This window comes from Peromyscus californicus, unplaced genomic scaffold (assembly GCF_007827085.1).
Source record: "Peromyscus californicus insignis strain IS unplaced genomic scaffold, ASM782708v3 Scaffold_17__1_contigs__length_78620276, whole genome shotgun sequence".
Lineage (NCBI taxonomy): Eukaryota > Metazoa > Chordata > Mammalia > Rodentia > Cricetidae > Peromyscus > Peromyscus californicus.
In genome coordinates this window covers 22,767,000-22,788,217 of record NW_026294469.1, presented here as the reverse complement: position 1 = coordinate 22,788,217, position 21,218 = coordinate 22,767,000, and the positions used below count along the sequence as shown (strand labels likewise).

Here is a 21,218-nt window from a genome sequence, read left to right as displayed (position 1 = left end):
ACCGTCATTCTTTCTAGACTTATCATGAGTGTTGTTTCTAACTCAACAGAAGCCATCTTTACGGAAGAAGCCACATGTCCTTTGTAAAGCACCTCAGTGTAAACAGGTCTTAAACTTTGTTGTACTCATGGGATGGAGTTAACTGTTATCAAAAACTTTTTTTTTTACAAAATTGTGCTGTGCTAATGTAAGCAAATTGGTGTCAGACTTTTGAAGTTTTGGCCCAGCCTTGGTACCTAAGTTAGGCTGAACTGAGTTTCGTTCTTGTCTCTTCATGGACCATTTCCCTGCCATACAGAAAGCCTGCAGCCCCACTGGTCTCAGGTCTCATAACTTGAAATGCTATCTATAGCTTAACAACACATATGTTTCCATCAACAGCCATGTCTTGTCCCGGAACGTCACACACACACATCCTCTCCACTTAGATACCAAACAGCCATCACCAGATTATCAAGCCTATACCTGCTGCTCCAAATGGCAATCTCATTTTAGTAAAATTGTTAATGGTATTCTTCTAGTTGTTAGGGCTTCCCTCTCCACCACACACCAACCAACCTCCTTGCTGACTTGAAAGACAGCTTTGCTTGTGTGTGGCTCTGGATGGCTGCCCTTCTCTCCACGGGGATGTTCTTTCCCCAGGTATCCCTATTGTTTACTCTGTCTTACACCTTTCAAGTGTCTACTCATATATCCAATTCTTACACAAAGCCTTCCTGATTCTTCATTTAAAATTTACAACCCAGGCCTTTTTGTAACTTACACTATGCCATAGGAATGAATGGTCGTTATTTTCTTTGTAATTTACACATTTATTGTACTGGTTTTCTTCTCCTGCTAAAATGTACTGTTCTAAAGGAAGACTCCCTAGTGTTTTGTTGTTTACTGCAATGTGTCTAGTACTCATAGCACCTGGTGCATCATATAAGTTCAATAAATATTTAGAAAAGGAGCACTGAATGTCTATACATCTTACACCCCTCAGAGTTTACCTTATAATTAGTACAGTATCAATCCAATACCCAAAGAGACTTGTTTTTTCTCCAAATTTCAAGCTTCGGAGTCTGCTTAAGCTGTTATAAACCTGCAGAGTCCCTGTCTTCTCTAAGATCAGAAGTAATGTGAGCCTGACAATACCTTCCTTCCACTCTTACGTGTGCCCGGCCATGCAGGTGTTCCCAAGGCCATTTTCTATTACCAGTTATCCGGTCCAGCTGGCCTGGGACAGATCCCGCCTCTGGGAGGAGGGCTGCTGTCAGAGAGGGAGGTGGACTTGGGCACCTTTCCAACCCTCTTATCGCATCCTCTGCCTTCCTTCCTCCTCCCCATTGCTCACAGGAGCTCTAGCATGGCACACCAGCCAGGGCAATAGGAAGTAACAGGAGCACAAGTGAGACTTGGCTATGCATTTAGCTCATCCTGTATTTTAAAAATTTCATCGTGAAGCAGAAGTTATCTCTGTGTGGTTTTTGATTAGTACTTGGTTGAGATTATTCCTTCCTTGATGAGACTGCCAGCACCATTTGACTCCTTCACATTTCACTTTACTACTTATTTTCCAGAAATGAATACACTCTGTCTTTAAAGAAAATATAGAGGAAGTTTCTATTTTAGGTCATCACACTTATTTTTTTTACATACAGAGCCCCCAGATCGTCCATATTAGTGAGTATTTATGTTAAAGAAAATGTTGACAATTGGTTACCTTTCTCTTGTTGGTGGTGAAACAGGCCTCTCTTCTGATGCACTGTAGGCTATTTACAACTTGTACTGAATTTTGGCAGAGTGAACTTTCTAGATTTTTTTTTAAAGGAGCAATACAAAATTGTCAAAGAATTTTAAAAAGTAGCAATATGGCAATTCCATGGAGTTACCATAATATCTATGGAACTAAAGGCAGAGAGAGTATGTGTTGTTACAGTATTTAATGACATATTTTAAATGCTAACTTCTTTATTCAGTGCTGGGAATCAAATCCAAGGCTTTACCTCTGCTAGGCAAGTGCTGTATTGCCAATCTACATCCTCAGCCCCAAGTGATAACATCTACATGCCACACAGAAGTGTCGGGTTCTATGTTCAAAATCAGGTGAGATAGGTTTCTTCTTTAGAAGCTATTAGTTTCTAGATCCTTAAAGGTAGTATTTTGTGTGTGTGTGTGTGTGTGTGCGTGCGCGCGCGCGCACACGTACGCACATGTGTGTATGTGTGTGTACATGGCATGTGCACACATATGTACAAAGGAAAGTAAATAACTGATTTTCAACTTGTTAAAAATTATAATTTAACCACTTTTTTTCTTCATACTGTAAAAATACCAGAAACCTATCTCCTAAGAACTATTCAAACAAGCATGAATTCCTTGGTACAGTCTTTCAGGGTCCAGCGTCCTCTCTGTGAGAAGAGACATAACAGGGTACCCCCGAACACCCGGGTGCTGATGGGGCAGATGCTCAGCCTGCCTCTGCGAGCCTCGGCCTGCTCCATTGTGTACTCACACCTGCGTTATATGCAGTCATCTCCTGCTTTCTCGGGAAAGCTTTCTAGACAGCTCATGTTTACGTAGTCAAAGGATGGCAGGACAACCACTCTCTGGAGATCTGACTGGGTCTGTGGCAGGTTTGAGGTGACTTCTCTACCATCTATTTTTGAAGTTTACCTTTTAAAAGTCTTTTCTGCATTCCTGGACCTGATTATTTGTATTCAGAAAGTTTGAAACTCTACATAATTACCACAAAGCATGAAGTCCAAACTCAGTGCTTGTTACATCTTAAGAGAAAGAAGTTCAAACTAAAAAACTCCATAAGGAATGATGCTCTTTCAAGGATCTCAAGTCAAATCCCTCAACTATTAGAACTTACTTAGATTAGATAGAAAAACCAGAAGATGTGATGAAAGACGTTAACATTCTTGTGTTAACAATTAAAGTTATGACAAAATAGTTAATTCCTTTTTGCAGTGCTGGGGATTGAAACCATGGCCTTGCACATTCTAGACATGCATTAGCCTAGACAGGAAACATGCATGTGAGTCATGAACATGCTAGACATGCATTAGCATATACAGGAAACATACATGTGAGTCAAAAGCATCAGATTAGTGCTGATGCTTCCTCATTTTTGGATTTTTTCAGAGCAAGAAGGAGAAGCTAAGAAACTCCCATTTACACAGCATCCCATACATTAACCATGCCCCTCACATGCCAACAGCTGAAGATGACTTGCATTTAGCCACCTATATTTAAGTATTAATCTTTTTATGATATCACATTCATTTGTAATAACTGACAAAAATGCCAGAATTAGTCTGTCACGATGCCTTGTGCATGTCTAACATGGAGGCAGCCATAGTCTAGATTATAGGATAGTTAATATTCCTCTATATACTGAAGTTTCCAGAATATTATTTACAGCAATAGGTGCCCGTGGAGTTGCCAGTAGCTTCGTGTATAGTGGCAGCTCATTCATTAGTTGCTCATAATTAGCTTTCGTTTTGGTTTAAATAGAAACACAACACATACTTGCCATTATCAAAGCCTGCAAATGGGAAAACACTGTTATGCTCATGGGATTAGCATGTGGGACATTTTTATGTGTTAATATTTCATCTGAATTATGCCAATAGGGCTGTCTCAGAAAATAATGAGACCTTGGCAAATGTTGAAAGAAAATAAATTTTTAACAGCTTCTGGGCTCTGAAAATAGAATTTGAATAAGTGCATAAGTACAAATATAAAATATGAACGTACATAGTTTAATTAACCAAGCTAATGAACAAATGAGGTGATTGGCATCAGACAGAAATAACCTTTTCCCTAGTCCATTGCCCTATTGGTCTCTGTTATACTTTGAATCATATTTTTGTGATTAGTATGGCAGTTAATATCACATGATTACATTTTAGCATGATTATCAAGAGCTAAGACCCCATATAACGTATATTGAAACCTATGCTTTTTCCTCAGTGAAAAGATACTGAGAATCCCTTTAGGACTGAACACTTTCTGGGCAATTTTAGAATGCCAGACGTTGGTTTCCATTGTCTGGGCCAGAAATATATAATATCAATATTATATATTACCCGGAACTTGGTTTTGAACATGTACATTTCTTAGGAAATAATGAGTATTTGCTTAAATGTGAGGTATCTATGGTTTTTCTTTTGCAATAAACAATCCTCTTATTAACAGCACTGGGGAAAGGTCCTAAGAATAAGACCGAGTGGGCAGCTTTTCCTGTTTTATTTCCCAAGATATGACAGATGGTGTAACATAAACACTTGCTCTCTCAAAGGATGTAATTTGGAAAGCCTTCCGTTAAACTAGGAACCACGCACCAGAGAATAACTGACCTTGGATGTATCACCCTTACAACAGGCAACCAGAACAGCCCAGCCTGCCTCTCTTCTTCCGGTTGCATGGTTGCTAGGCACCCCCCTCGGCTAACATAAAGCGTCTGTATTATAAATATTAGATCATTTTTGTACAATTTTATATTTTTTACATCATTAGTGGGTCCCACTGGGGGTATGCATGATTTCTTATTCAAGCTAACAAATACGGAGAGAGCCTCTACTACCTGGCCCTTCAGCCCCAGGAAGCAATAATCTCCCTTAGTCACCCCAGAGAAAGGTGGTGGGTAATTAGAGATTACCATAGCTTCTAGACCACCCATTTGCATGCACACACACACTCATGTGCACACACACATGCATACATGCTCTCTCTCTCTCTCTCTCTCTCTCTCTCTCTCTCTCTCTCTCTCTCTCATTTGTACAGAACCAACCCTAACCTCTTCATACTGCCCTGTCTTGTTTTTCCCTTGGGAATCCTGACAAAGGCCAACGCTGGAACCTCAGCTTACTGTTGTCTTTTGTATCCTGAGCATCTGCTTTCTTTCCTATGTCGCCCTGCATGGTGCATGAGTTCATGCTCTCTAGAGCCCATGAGCATAATCATTTCTTCTCCCAAGCTCTCTCCTTGTTGTCTGGTAGCACCACTGAGTTATTATGTCATAAAACACTATCTCCATGTAAAGTCATGCTCTCTATTGCAGAATAAGGATTCTTTCCAGCCTTCACTTAGGCTTCATCCTTAATGCATTCTATATGTGGGCAATTTCTCCTCCATCTACTTCTTGGAAGAACACAGCCAAAACTAATGACTGCTTATCTGTGGTCAGTGACGATGGTTGGAATTGAGAGAAACCCTGAAAGTATGTTTTAGATGATTTCTGATTGGTCTCATTAAAAAAAAAAATGAGGGGGCTGGAGAGATGGCTCAGAGGTTAAGAACACTGGCTGTTCTTCCAGAGGTCTTGAGTTCAATTCCCAGCAACCACATGGTGGCTCACAACCATCTGTAATGAGATCTGGTGCCCTCTTCTGGCCTGCAGGTATACATGCAGACAGAACACTGTATACATAATAAATAAATCTTAAAAAAAAAAAATAAAAATAAAAGATAGTTTTAAAAAAAAAATGAAAACAGACGATTTTGTAATTATTGATTTTTGTAATTGAATTGTTTTCTCAGTTCAAAGTCCTGCAGGTGGCTTTCGGTCTAGGTTTTCTGCTTCCTGTGCCCTGGTGTCATTATGATCTCTATTTTTTCTTAGTTTCCCAGGCTACTGTACATAGTTAGATATTGCCATCTCCACTCTAAAGCAAATTATAGTGTTCTTCCCTTGGGTCAAGAAGTTGTCTCAGTAAATATACATTTGTACACAATTTGAACCTTGTTTTTGAATATAAATATATTGACCTTATTCATGTTGAAAAATAATGCAAACCTGCTCAGCCTACATGATAGTGATTCCATACATTTTTTTTCAGCACTTCAGAGTCCATAAAGCACCATTTTCCCTCTGAGTTCCCAAAATAGTCTCCTGAGATAAGCAGCCTCCTTGCTACATTCATCTCTTTCCATTAGAGCAAATGACTCCTTTCCTGGGGAGCTGCTGTTGTAGCCGAATGGGAGGCTTAATCACTCTTGACCACTCAGCTCCCTCTTTCCCTTATACATATTCTAGGGCAATGTGCATGTCTGTAATAATAATAATAATAAACAATAATAACAATAGCAAATAGGTCACCATTCTAAGATGACAGCATCTATTAATGAGCCTGTATGTCAAGGACAATGCATTAAATAGTATTTTTGCAATGATATCTAAACTGACTTAAGAGTAAGTCAACTATTTTAACCAAGGAGAAGCTATTTATAGCTTTGGCATTAAAAGGCAGGAAATAGTATTTACAATAGCTTTCTGACTTGGTTATTTTCTAAATTCTTTCCCTTCATATTCATTTGTTATGTGTCAGATATTTATAAAATACAGCCTTGACTCCAAAATACTATACTCTTTCAAAGCCTTTGCTGATTCACCATTCCTGACCAGTATTTCTAAATTCCTTAGCCTGGCATACAGATTCTTTTAAAGCACTTTTTATTTTTAATTACATTTATGTGTGTACATAGCAGAGAGGTTTATTCACGTGAGGGCTTGCAGATTCATTTCTAATACATGCATCCTACTTTTCCAAATACATCTGTACCTATATTTATGAGAGAAATGTTAGAAGCTATTATCAAGAATAGTCACAGACTGTTCAGGTTGTACATAAGCAGGGCACAACAGCTGGTCATCTCTCAAGGGTACCAACAGCCCCACCTTTAAATGGTTAATTGACAAACCTGTGTGGGTAGAACACTGTGTGGTCTTTGACATAGAAAAATTACAGGCACTGGAACAGCTGGTACAGGAGCAGCTAAATGCTCAACATATTGAAGAATCGACCAGTCCTTGGAATTCTCCTATATTTGTCATTAAAAAGAAATCTGGAAGCCAGGCAGTGTTGGCACTTGCCTTTCATCCCAGCACTCAGGAGGCAGAGCCAGGCAGATCACTGTGAGTTTGAGGCCAGCCTGGTCTACAGAGTGAGGTCCAGGACAGGCACCAAAACTACACAGAGAAACCTTGTCTCAAAAATAAAAATAAAAAAGAAATTTGGAAAATGGAGAATAGTAACAGATCTAAGAGCTATTAATAAGGTGATTCAGCCAATGGGCTCTCTACAGCCTGGAATTCCCTTGCCTTCTTTATTACCTAAAGGATGGTCTATTATAGCGACTGATTTAAAAGACTGCTTTTTTTTTTTAACTATAGCTTTACAAAAACAGGATAGAGAAAACTTTGCCTTCACGGTGCCTACTTATAATAATTATCATCCTGTTAAAAATTATCAGTGGAATGTTCTTCCACAAGCGCTGTTAAACAGCCCCACCTTGTGTCAATATTTGTACAACAGCAATTAGAAATAATTCATAAACAGTTCCCTCAACCTATAATTTACCATTATATGGATGATACCTTACTAACTGATTCAGATGCAGATACCTCAGGAAAAAATGTTTGAAGAAGTAAAGAAAATTTTGCCTTGTTGGGGATTACAAATTGCTCCTAAAAAAATAGAAAGAGGAGATTCTATTAACTACCTAGGATATAAGATAGGTTTACAAAAAGTTCAACCACAGAAAGTACAAATCAGGAGAGATTAATTTTTGAACTCTTAATGATTTTCAAAAATTGCTGGGAGTTATTAACTAGATACAGCCACAATTGGATTGACAACTCAAGAGCTAAGTAGTTTATTTCGAACCTCACAAGGTGATAAGGACTTAAATAGTCCAAGAAAATTATCATCTAAGGCTGAGAGAGAATTGGCTTTGATAGAAGAGAAATTACAGGATGCACATGTGGATAGCTTGAATCCAGAGCTTGATTGTATCCTGGCCATACTTCCTTCTATGCATTCTCCTACTGGAATTCTTATGCAGGGAAAAGATAATATATTAGAATGGATATTTTTGCCACACAGAGTAAAAAAATTAAAGACCTATGTAGAAAAGTTTTCTGAATTGATTCTGAAAGGAAAAATGAGATGTTGTCAATTAACAGGAATTGACCCAGCAGAAATTGTGGTACCTTTTACTAATGCTGAAATGGCCTCATAATGGGCAGAAAGTGAACATTGGCAAAAAGCTTACAATATTTTTTGGGAGAGATTAGCAACAAATATCCCCAAAGCAAGAGACTTCAGTTATAAACAAAACTAATTGGATCCTTCCTCACATTGTATGGGGAACACCAATTTCTGGCACCCCTACATTCTATACTGATGCAAACAAATCAAGAAAGGCAGGTTATAAATCAGTACATTTAAGTAAAGTAGCTCAAAGCCCTTATGAGTCAGTTAAAAAATCAGAATTATATGCTATTTTCATGGTATTATTAGATTTTTTCAGAACCTTTGCATAGAGCTACTGACTCTCAATATGCAGAAAGAGTTGTTTTACATATAGAAACTGCTTAACTTATACCAGATGATTCAGAATTAATTTTGTTATTTATTCAATTATAAGAAATAATCAGAAATAGAAGTCATCCCTTATATATAACACATATCAGATCCCATTCAGGCCTGCCAGGCCCTCTAGCACAAGGTAATGATGAAATTGATCAGCTATTGGTAGGAAATATGCTAAAACCTTCAGAATTTCATTAAAAAAAACCCACCATGTTAATAGCAAAGGTTTGAAGAAATATTTTTTTCTATCACTTGGCAACAAGCCAAGGAAATGTCTTACTTGTTCTTTGTATAATCAAACTCTGTTACCTGCAGAAAGTAACACAAAAGGTACTCAAAGAAATGAAGTTTGGCAGATGGATGTGTTTCATTTTGCTGAGTTCGTAAAATTAAAATATGTGGTCCATATCATAGATATTTATTAAGGATTTCAATGGGCAACTGCTTTGAGTTCTAAAGAGGCTAATTCTTTAATTACACATTTATTTATTTATGCTTACCATGAGGATACCTGTACAAATTAAGACTGACAATGCTCCAGCATATGTTTCTAATAAAATGAAATAGTTTTTTGCATACTACAATATAAAGCATATTACAGGTATACCACATAATCCTACAGGGTAAGCAGTTATAGAAAGATCTAATCACACTTTAAAAGATATGCTTAATAAAAAGAAAGGGGTAATAAAGACCCCTAGAGATAGATTATACAATGCTTTATTAACTTTAATTTTTTTAAAAAATTCTAATTAGAAAGGAACCACAGCTGTGGAGAGATATTGGATAGTAGAAAAAAAAAACCTGCTGAATTAAATCAGCCTATATACTCTAAAGATGTGCTGATCTCAGAATGAAAACCAGGCTATTTGTTACATTGGGAAAGATGTTTTGCTTTTGTTTCCACAGAAGAAAAGCTATGGATACCATCAAGATTGATAAAGATTAGATTTGAATGGGCGAGATCTCTTGATTAGGAGAGGTGATAGTTCATCAAACCACATGGCCATTGTATTTAAATTAACTTATAAGATTAATAAATGTCTTTCATTTGATCAGACAACCTGCCAAAAGGGGAAACCCTCCAAAGTTAGGGTTGGGGCAGGGTTTTGTTTTTGTCTTTCCAGGAGAATAAAAGCATCCAACTAAAGAATCTGAAGACCACTAGACAAATGAGACATCTGAAGAAAAAGGACAAATCATCCAGAGAAAATGTCCCAAGAAAAAGAGTAAATTGGCTTAATGGTATAACACATTTCTAACATGAAAAAATTCCATAAATCTCCTCAAATGTTTGTTTCTGCGGTTCTCTACAAACAGATAGTCTTTTTATAGTCCCGACTCAATTAAAATTTAAAGCTGGCTTTGGAGTTGGAGCATGGCTCTCTCCTAAACCCATCATGCTTGTTGAAAGAAAATCCAAAGTCTCTGTCTCAAGTCAGAAGAGTCACATGGTATGAGACAGAAGGAAACCAAAATTAAGGGACTATTCTGTTGTCACTAATACCATAATCCCTTGGATTTATTTTGACTCTTTTAAAACTTTTCTTAAGGTATAAATATTACCTCAAATTTATAAGATTTATATATATCTTTTATATATATATGTATATATATATATATATATATATATATATATATATATATATATATATATATATATATATACTTTCTGCTGTGATATTAGTGGTCATATAGAATATTAACTAATTCTAGATTTAGGCTTCATCTAGATTCTTGTATGTGATTTCAGGCTTGAATCTGAAGTAGGTGATTAGGAATTAAGCTTGTGTATCCTGGGTATATTTAATAGATTGTGGTCCTGTAACACCTCCAAGATCTGCTGCATATGACATTTAAAATGTTTAAGTTTTCTGCAGTTACTGAAATCATTCCTTATAGCGACCCATGAAATCTCCAAAAGGATGATGGGGCCCCACAACAATGATTCCACCTGAATTGTGGTAATGCCACTAAGCTGACAAACACCATCCAATGATCAGCTTTGGACTACACACTGCTCAGGACAATTTCAAGGCAGTTAGCTAAGATGGTCCAGCTTAATGCACTACTCCAGCCAGGACTTCAGATAAGCCCCACATTCCCATCACACCAAGCCTGAACAACAGCTAGCTCTCCCAGGACTTGATCTTTATTTCAGTTTTCTTCTGGGTCCCCTAAAGATGCTGTCACCCCCAGACAACAGGAAGTAATTTTAAGATAACAATGTCCACATTCCCAAGAGGTGGGGTAGATGGTTTTTGGTCATTTGGTGGATGTTTGTCATGATTTAGGGGGGTTGGTTACAAGTTGTTATTGGTCATGGTCAGGGAGGAAACAGAGATTAGATTCAGGAATCTCATTCTAAAAAGGAAAAAGGGGGAATATAAGACTATTAGGATAAAAGGTATACTACTGACTAAAAAGGCTACTAGTCTCAAATATTTTATATTGGTATAGATTTGCTATATTGACAAAAATTTAATGTTATTTTTGTTATACTATATATATATATGTTTCTACTCTTGTTTAAGATATTTTTGAATATTGATAAAAATTTAAGGTTATTTTTGTTACACTATATATATGTTTCTACTCTTGTTTAAGATATTTTTGAATATTGATAAAAATTTAAGGTTATTTTTGTTATACTGTCTTATATGCCTCTATTTCTTGTTTAAGGTATTGTACCAATGCAGTTCATTTAAAAATGTAAAGTTTTAGTCCCTGAAAACTATTTAGGATAATAATAATAAAAAAAGACAGGTAGTAGTTAGTCATTTATAACAATCAAACTTATAGTCATGTTAGGTACGTTTTCAAAGTCAGAGATATATTTTATAATATATATATAATTTTATAATACATATATAATTTAATTTAAATTTTAAATGGTCTTCAAACAATCCAAAGACTTTCTGAATGTAGCATTTAAAATGTTTTAATAACATAAGGATTTTCATGACAGTTAAACACATATGCTCCTGGCAGCACCAACTTACTTAAAGTAAGAATGATGGGCATTAAAGAACCTCCATATGAGGTTTGCCTTCAATGTGGCAAAGCCAGCCATTTGGACAAAAAATTGCCCTTGCTTCAACTGCTGACAGTATGCTGTCCAAATTGGACAAGCAGGATACAAAAGAGGACAACTGCCAGACATTGCCAAGACAAAGTAGGACAGTCCTTCAAAGTTTCCTGCTTCACAAAAAAATCTGTCATATATTCCAGGCCTGTAGCCAAAGACAGATGCCCCAACATTGCAGAAGAACCTTGGGGTGCCTGTCCAGAAAGCCAGATGTCTCTGTCATTTCTATGTTTTGGAAGTTGTTTGCGCTGTACTTCCTGTTTATTCAGGTAATAGTATATCCCTCTTGGGTCTCTCTGACAGTGTTGAAGACTAGATAGTTATAGTTAATTTCCTTAGCTATGATAAAAAGTAAATTAGGTACAAAACTTTGGACTCATCAAGAAAGGATAGATAATGGAGTATTTTCTCTGAATTTGCCAAAGACAAATGGACTGGACAGTGTGAATGTAATTGTTTTTTGGTCTTCTCCCCATCCTGCTGTACAGAACACAGAAATGATAACAGATTTCAAGCAGCCAACTTGGACTGTGGGACAAGGTCTGAGTCCCTGACACTGAGATCAGCAGCACTCACACAGGCATAGTTGTGCAAGCCCTCGGGATTGCTTATCTTTAGACTCTGAACATGAGAATACCATCCTCTACCTTGTCTAAGCCATACCTAACTACTCTTTTAAAAAAGGGTTTTGTGTGAGCTTTCTACATGAGCACTGCATCTATATCACTTCCCTCCTACCCCCTTTCTCCCTCCATCCCACACCATTTCCCACTTCCCCTCACAAGTTCATTATCTCTTTAATAATTATTGAGAACATGTGCATAAAAGCTACCGAGTCCATTTAGCACTGCTTATATATACACTTGGGATGGGACCATACACAGGATGTCATCCTTAGAAGAAAATTATTCTCCCGCTCTCAGCAGCCATTGAACATCTGAAGCCCCTAATATAGGGGGTGAGACCATGTAGAATTTCCCTGTCCACAGTGGCATGACAACTGTGTTGTCATTATGCCACTCTTACTCAGACAATCATATTGTTGAGACTTCACAGGTCCATTTCCTGCCAAGCAGGAGGTGTCCTGTGCCTTTGGATGCTAAGCCACAGTTTTGTCAAGTTTTCTGAACTTACTATGAACCAGCATGCTATTCAACTTCAGAAGCCATATGATCTAGAACAAGAATACTTGACAGCAGGGCGGTGGTGGCGCACGCCTGTAATCCCAGCACTCGGGAGGCAGAGGCAGGCGTATCTCTGTGAGTTCAAGGCCAGCCTGGTCTACAGAGATAGTCCAGGACAGGCTCCAAAGCTACAGAGAAACCCTGTCTCAACAAACCAAAAAAAAAAAAAAAAGAATACTTGGCACAATATAAACGTTTAATGGTAAGATAAGCACCTAATTCTGTGCTATGTATTTATGAAAAATAAAATTGTAAGGAAATATTTTTTAAAATCCACCAGGAAAACCACCTCATTAAAAGCAAAATTATAATATGTGTATATGAACAAGGAGACAGAGAAGGGATATCCAGGTGCTATTAATTCTGACCATGTGTATTTTGACTTTTGCTTCCTACAGTAACAAGGTGGTATATCTGAGGGTTCATACAGTTACACTGCGTGTGGTGGTGCTCACCTGGAATATCTGGGAGGCTGAGACAGGAGATTTAGCATAAGTTTGAGGCTAGCCTGGACAACACAGTGAGCTGGAGGGCAGCCTACTCTACAGAGCAAGACCTTATCTCAAAACAAAAACAAAAAAAAACTGAACATGCAAGCCAAGTCATTGTATAATAACAGAAATAATATATGGACTTATCTGCATTGATTTTTAAAGGGGACATCCACTACATTGGCTTTGAATTCTTAGGTTTGAGCCACTAACAATGAAATGTGGGCTCTTGGGGAAAGATACTTGAACTTTTCGGTCCTTAGTAAAATTAGAATGTTAATTAATGTGAGAGTTATCCAGAACTAAAATTCTGGGCACTTCAACATACATTTGCTTTAAAGAAATGTCCAGTAACTCCACACACATCCTCCTTTGTGTTTACATGGTGGCTTTTGCACATATCTACAGGATACGCACACAGCGTTCCTGGGCACTATGGCTTATGGGTCTATGAGCCTGCTCCTCTAGGGCCTGTTAGGTTCTCCAGTAGAGTGACTGCAGGATACCCCGTTCCTGTGTGAGACAGTGACCTGCATATACAGCAGGAAATTAATAAGTGTTTGCTGAAGAGGTGTGTGAAAGGAGTACTGTGTGAAGAGATTCTGATGCCAGGAGGAGATGGTGACACATCTTTCAAGTGATGACTTCAAGTTTTATTTCTTTTTGCCTAGAGTCAACTTTTTAGTTGATTTGTTGAGTATTTGTTGACCTCCAACTTTAGGAACACTTGGTAATGTCTGCAAGCTGTTTTATTTCTGGTTTGGTTATTGCTATCTTAATTTAGTTATAAAAGGGACAGGGTGGTTCATGCTAGTATGGATCAAAAGCTTTTTATCTATCTGTGAACTTACACAGGATGTCTTCCACTCATCCTGGGCCTTGAGTCAAGAGGAGGGAGGGGCATTAGGAGGGAGGGGCAAGTGGAGGGAGGGGCATTAGCACTGTCCACTTCAAGGGTGGCTGGAAGACTTTCCTTGGGAAGCCCAGCTAGACAGTTCCATAGATAACCTAAGTAATGTATACCATATAGCTTCAAATAGGTGTTTTCTTATAATTGTCTTTTTCAGTTCCAGTTCTCTACAAGAAATACTGTATCATGCCAAGGTCAGGGTCAGCATCTCTCTCCAAGCCCTGGCCACTCTCAGGAGGAAGGTGTCACTCGGCCTGACTGTTGAGATCCACACCTGGAATCTACATAAGCCTTTTCCCTAGCTCTGTTGTGCCCCTTTTATAGACTGTGAAACTGCTATGGGGGATGCAGAGACGGACTGCGGTGGAATGTTTTTCTCAGTTTGGGGGAAGACTGGAAATCAACCTATTTTTCCATTTTATATATTTTATGTCATTTTCTCTCGATAGGGCTGGATGGCCAGACCCACAGCCAGGCTATTTTGCCTGTGTGCTCTGGTTACAAAAGCAGCTGCCCAGTTCTCATTATCTTGTTTGCCATTTAAATTAATGCAGCCACCCTCCTTCCACCCTCCTAAGGAAAAGCAAAGAAAGTCAGGAAGGGCCAGCGGCTTTAATTGCAACCAAAGGCCCTGCTGTTTCCTGGCCCTGCTCCCCACTGGCTGTCTTTCCTGCAAGTAAGTCTCCTAGAGTGGCTGTGACCCAACAGGTACTCTGACACAGGTGTCCTACATCCCACATTACTGAGTCCCACAGGAAAGACAAAAGGTGACCCCAGTATCATTTCTATACACCTTAGTCATGCCTTGACCAAGGCCAAGCCATTTAATGACCACATTAAAACATAAATACAGAGAGACCTTGGGAGTTAAAGTAAAATCAGGTCATTAGGTAAAAATAGATTTCAATAAAGGTAAAATGTCAGCATTAAAGAGCATACCGCAGTACCCTGGGGTTCCACATACTGTCTTCATGAGCACTTGGTGTTCCACAATTTTAGAAAGTCCAAAATCAGCTAGAAAAACAAGAGAAGAATTGAGTGTGCCAAGACATTTCGCAGCTTTTATAAGCACTTCTGTTTTTCAAAAACAAAACTATGTATTTGTTTACTTCTGATCTGATGGTGGGTGGATGTGGGTGGAAGCAAGTCACTTTTCTGAAACTAAAAAATAATAATTCAATCATTTCTTTAACTTGGAAAAACATGACTCATAAATACAAATAATTTATAATGCTTGATTTTTCTTTAAATCTCAAAAACATTAACATTTTCTTAAGAATTGTAACTGCGATGTTTCTAATAAGAATTCCCACTAACTCCCAGAGAGCGTATAGGCTTAGTGATATAATTCAGAATCTTTAATTCACCAGTGGAATAAAATACAGATTTTTCATAGATGACATGGAAATAAACAGAAATGTCAAAAGCTTATTCAGATTGAAAATAAATAACATCAGTTCCCAATGTCTGTCAGATAATAATTTATGCTCATAGAATGAGTAAAGGCTTTTTGGGGCAGCCCAAATTCTTCCTATTTATTCCTCTGTATATTACCTAAGTAAAATATTATCCAAGTTGCTACAATTGACCTATGGCTGAGTGACTTCTCTTTCAAGCATGTCAGAAAGCTGCTCCAGACCAATCTTCAAGGGAGGCAGGAGCAGAACAGATACCATTTTAGACTTCAAAGATACACCCACATTTCCACGAGGTGCCTGACCGCATCACTGAGCACAACAGGCAGCCCTTCAGAAAGAAAGGCTTTCCTGCCCAAATTAGTATCTATCCATCCGTCTAAAGAGATCTCTTTAAGGATCAAATCTTTGAAAGTGATGTCAAAGGGAATGGAAACTCCCTGCTGTCCACCGTCTTTCAGGAGTGATTAACGGAGTGAGCGGGCTGCCCAGCAGGGTTTTGGTGCTGCTTCTTTGGCTTCTTGCTCTCATGGTGCATACTCTGCTGCCTGAGCTCCTCCCCAGTAGAACAACTTAACTTTCAGAGGTGTTAACACTTGTAAATGCAGTGAACACATCAGCTTAGCTCTGAAGGAAAGCCCAGGAAGTCTAACAACCTGCAGCGGCTTTTATACAGATTCTGCCCAGGAGACTTCATCTCTTAACGACTCACAACTGTCTTTGGAAATGAAAATTTGCTTTATCAAGTATATGAGATATAAAATGTATTTTCTCCTAATGGGCTGATTTCAATGGATAGATGAGAATTGCCCAAAGTCCACCTTTATAGTTTTTCTGAATATGGGGTGGATTTCTAGAGTCAATGGTTTGAGAAAGTCTTGTCGTGTGACTCATATGTTGGCCTACATATTAGCATTTTGAAGGTTCTATGAGGCAATGCAGAAGTAAAAATATTATGTCATTTGGAATTTTCTAACTTATTTGACCAACCACAGACCCTGTGTAGAACTATGTTCTCCACAAACACACATACACAAAAGGGAATTTTTCATCGATTAGGCAACAGCATTCTGTAGAGAACAATTTGGAAATATGATCTTTGAGTTTTCTCTGCTAATATAAACAAGAGATTTAGAGTCAACATTCACTGATTTATACCAAGTATTTTTGTATTAAAGTTCTTCATCATATAAGATTAAGTTCCAAATAATTTGTCAATTCAAAGCTAAGAAACAAAACACAGATCACCTTTTCACTATAAATTTATTTACAAAACACAAGGTTATCTTTTGAGGTCCTCATCATCACTAAACACCAAAACTGGGACTCATTTGAGTGCCCATCAATGGCCCAGGGAATTCTAGAACATGGCATCAGATGAACAGTCCAGAAAAGGGCATAAACTAACAAACAATGCATTATTACTCCCAGATGCCAAGGATCTGAGGAAACTGGGCAGAGACAATCCTGGATAGAACAAAATTTAAAATTCCACAGAACAAATGTCTTCTGTTCTGGGAAAATGGGTCATGAAAGATTCGAAAACCTTCTTACCGATTTTGAGAGGTGCATCTGGGGCTGGAGTTGCATAGAGAAGATTCTCTGGTTTGAGATCACGATGGACGATCCCATTTTCATGCAGGTACTACACAGGGAATACAATGAAGTAACAGTTGTGTAATTTTATTTATGGTTCTGATGTCTCTATCTGATGTTTTCAGATCTACCATAATCTTATGGCTCAACAGCATACATTAGGATTTTTAAAATACATATCACAAAGGAAACTATGCTTAAAGTATACAGATGGATGAAAAGCTTACACGTGCTGGGGGGGGAGTGTGCATTAGTGGTAGAGTGCCTTCCTAGTATGAGGGAGGCCCTCGGTGAACTCAGAGACTGAGCCTCTCACGTTTCATCTGTCTCTATCAAATTCATAACTAAGTTCTGCCTATTTTAATTCCAAAATATTTCCCAGGTGGTCCAGTTTCTTCATGTCATTACCCCAATTTATTCCCTTCAAACTATTCTCCAACAAAGCACAAGGAGGCTGTCATTTATTCTCCTTGGCAATGGGGTGCTGGCAGAGAGGAGAGTTCTGGATGCTGCTAGCTGTGGAAATCTGGGGTGTCCAGCTAAGTGGTCAACAAAAGAAGAGGCAATAAAGAACACTCGAACTCTAATTCTCACTCTGGCTGTGGAATTAGTCACCTGGCTTACCAGAGTGGTGAGCATGGGTAGGCAGGGAAGCATTCTCATTCCAATATGCTCAAACACATATGCATGCCATAACATTTTAGTGAATGTATGTCTAAAAATATGTTCTATGACAATGGTTTTATCTACACCATTTTCCCCCTAAATCCAACTCAAAGTCTAAAAACATTGGCTTAGTTAAAATTTAACGAAACACTTATTTCTTTTGACAGCAATCATTAAATGGATCATTATCACTTTAAATAACCATCATACAAGAAAGCAATGGTAAACAGGCCCAGTTTTAAAGACACAAATCTTATGTCGACAGAATATAAGCCTATAAACAAATATAAGCCTATAAAGAAAAATGAAGTGGCATATATATATATGTATGTCGTCAACAAATGAACAGCATATAAAACTCATTTGTCTGCAGGATTAGAGCAAGAGCATGCTGTGAGGCAGCTTCCCTAGGGGATGTTGAGGATGTTTAAAAGGGATGCACGTGTGATCAATACATTTTCTCATTTTTCACTGTGTGATGCCAGGTTTGAGAAAAGAGGAGATTCCAGGCTAGAGGCTATAGAAATCTTTGGGTAATGAGATGTTGTATTAAAAAATTATGCATAGTGTGGGTCAAGGCGCAAAAATACGGTCCGCAGTTACAAAGCAATAAACAGCAAGCAAGTTTTAGTATGAGAAACACAATATTCAGAGTGGGCACAGAGGAAATGTCTGTACAGTCTTGGAACCCCAAGAGGCACATGGCAGGGCTAGGGATGGGGGAAAACACCCCAATCTCAGGGGACAGGCAGCTTCTGCTCCAAGGCGGAGGAAGGGTATTGAAGACGAGGGTGTCTGACACAATAGGACATGCTTTCTATGCTGAAAAGGATGAGGCTGGGGAATGGCACAATGGGTAGGTCAAAAGTGTGCTACACAAGTGTGAGGAGCTGAGTTAGGATCCTCAGAAGTCACACAAAGCTTGGCACCATGGATGTCCATAATCCCATCACTCCTCTGGCAAGATGGGAGGTAGAGATGGGAGAATTCTGGGAAGCCCAGCCAGCTAGCCTGGAGCAGGCAAACGGAACAAGAGACCTCTCAAGCAAAGGCAATGATGGGGCTGACTGAGATCTGAGATTGTCCTTTGACCTCCAAACACATGACGCAAGAATACACACGTGCATTCGCAGCACATACACAAGAAAAAGGACAAAGAAAAAGAAAAAGGGGTTGACATTGGGATACATCAGAGTTAAACTATTTGACTACAAATGAAAGGTAAATCACATAGGAAAAGAAGTGGAAATGTGTACACTTCCCTTCAAAACCCTTTTTATTCACAGATACACAAACAATTCCTAGATTATTAAGTATGCATTGAAGTAGAACGTAGAATTTAAAAGGAAACTGATAGATCCCCTAAATATACCTTATCACATATCTCTTAAGAATGCAGCCATCAACAGCTCAAGTTCTCCTTTAAAGATCCAAAGATAATACTGCTACTCTGCCTTCAGGGGGTGTCTAGACGTGTAATTAAACTCTCTCTATGGTCCTAACAAAAACTGTGTCATTGTGTAATGAAAGCTACTACATGGCAATTTGGTTTAATTACAGCTCTGCTGTGTTCGATGGGCTGTGTGTGGTTAATTGATAATGTCTCAGGAGTCGGTAGGAGGGAGTTTGAGTCTCTTTAAAAACCTAACAGGACACAGAAGAACCAGTCATTAAAAAGGGAAAACGGTGTTCTGGCCACAGTCTTCCTACAGGGGATGAAAACTGAACTGCATGGAGTTGTTCTTTTCTGTTCTTCAGGAAAGTTAGAATTAATACACCTAAGTTTAAGTAAGACTATCAGAGTGTGTATTCCATTTGTGTGCCCTATCTGCGGTGGACACCGGCCACTTGCATTGTCTTTATTTTGACCTCTCTATATGGCTTCAAAACTGTCTGCCGAGGAGAAGCATCTCCCATGACCAGGGCAATAGAACTTGTAGTGTCACCTGACCAGGGCCTATTTTATCGTCTTCCTTGGCCCCTCCCACACCCCAAGTCTGGGATGGCTGTCATCTTCTCTAGGTCAGAGTCATCCTTTTGTGCTCCCCTTACTAGCCTTGAGCAATTTGACCCACAGACGTTCATTTCACCCATTTGTTATTTTCACTTACATTGTCATTGCTTAGTAACAACCTTCATGGTCTCTCCTGGCACACCTCACTGCCAGTTAGCCTCCCCAGCAAAGTCATATTTCTATATCCCTAAACCACAGAGAAGCTCAAAGCAAGGCCTGAGCTAAAAACAAAACCAGACTTCCAGCTGAAATCTCACGTCTACAAACTGAAGCCTGATTTCTCCAGAATAAAAATGTTGAGTTCTTTAAAGTGAACCCCTAATTTGTGTCTGCATCTTTTTCTGAGATAACTGTTAATATGCACAAGCCACAGAGTGTGATTATTCCCATGTCACGTTCCTATGCAGTTTCCCTAAAATATAAAGGTTCTGGAAATTGGGCTGAGGGGCTATATGGGTAAAAGCTTGTGCTATGCAAGTGTGAGGACCTTCATGTGTGCCCTAAGAAGCTGTATCTGTCACCCCACTGCTCTTGTGATAAAACAGGACATGGAAACAGGAGATTTTCTGGAATCCTTGAAAGCCAGCAGGATTTCATATGCAGTGTTTTTTTCATTAACTGTCATTATATACATATATGTGTATGTATATGGTATATAGACATAGACATTGCTAAATATAACCTGCTCTGTCTGTATAATGTTACTTGTAAGTATGTTTTCAGGTCTGGTCATTTGGTATTGGATAACTAATTGGTGCGCTCTTCCCTAGGGAAGAATAATTCTCCTGCTCCCGGCATTCCTCGGTATCCTGTAGTTCTTTGTGGAGGGTTGAGACCTCGTGGTCTTTCCCATATCCTCTTTAGCATGTGTGTTCAGCTCGTGTTTAAAGTCGAGTTAGTGAGGCTTACTGGGCTTCCGACATCACTAGGAGACACAATCTCACAACAAACTCCCTGATCCTCTCTCTGGCTCTTACAAGTTTTCCACTCTTTCTTTTGAAATGTTCCCTGAGCCTTAGGTGCAGGACTTGTACCATAGATAGGTCCAGTGGGACCAGACTCCACAGCTCTGCACTTTGATTGGTTGTGGTTTCTGTAATAGTCTCCATCTGTTGCAAAGAGAAGTTTCTTGGATGAGGGATGGGGATACACTTATCTGTGGGTATGAGGACAAATATTTAGAATATAGTTACAGATTATGTTGGCTTAGTAATGCGATGACTAAAATAGTTTTTTTTGTTTGTTTTGTTTTTTACTTTATTTTATATGCATTGGTGTGAAGGTGTCAGATCAAATCTCTTGGAAGTGGAGTTACAGACAATTGTGAGTTGCCATGTGGGTGCTGGGAATTGAACCCGGATCTTCTGGAAGAACAGCCAGTGTTCCTATCCCCTGAACCATCTCTCAGGCCCTGGACTAGTTTTTAATGGTATGTCTGCATATGCACTACATTTTTTTTTTTGTGACATATCTAACCTGTTGATAATG

General features: G+C 38.7%; 1 protein-coding gene across 2 annotated transcripts in view; it reads right to left on the bottom strand.

Moving 5' to 3' along the window:
• Positions 1-21,218, bottom strand: part of Camk4 (calcium/calmodulin dependent protein kinase IV) — a 233,554-nt gene that overhangs the window by 27,264 nt on the left and 185,072 nt on the right. For both annotated transcript variants that reach the window (XM_052741806.1, XM_052741808.1), the window contains 2 exons: positions 17,009-17,099; positions 14,979-15,053 (listed from right to left, as the gene is read on the bottom strand). In XM_052741806.1, the coding sequence (XP_052597766.1) occupies positions 14,979-15,053; positions 17,009-17,099 (166 nt within the window). The remainder of the gene's footprint in view (positions 1-14,978; positions 15,054-17,008; positions 17,100-21,218) is intronic.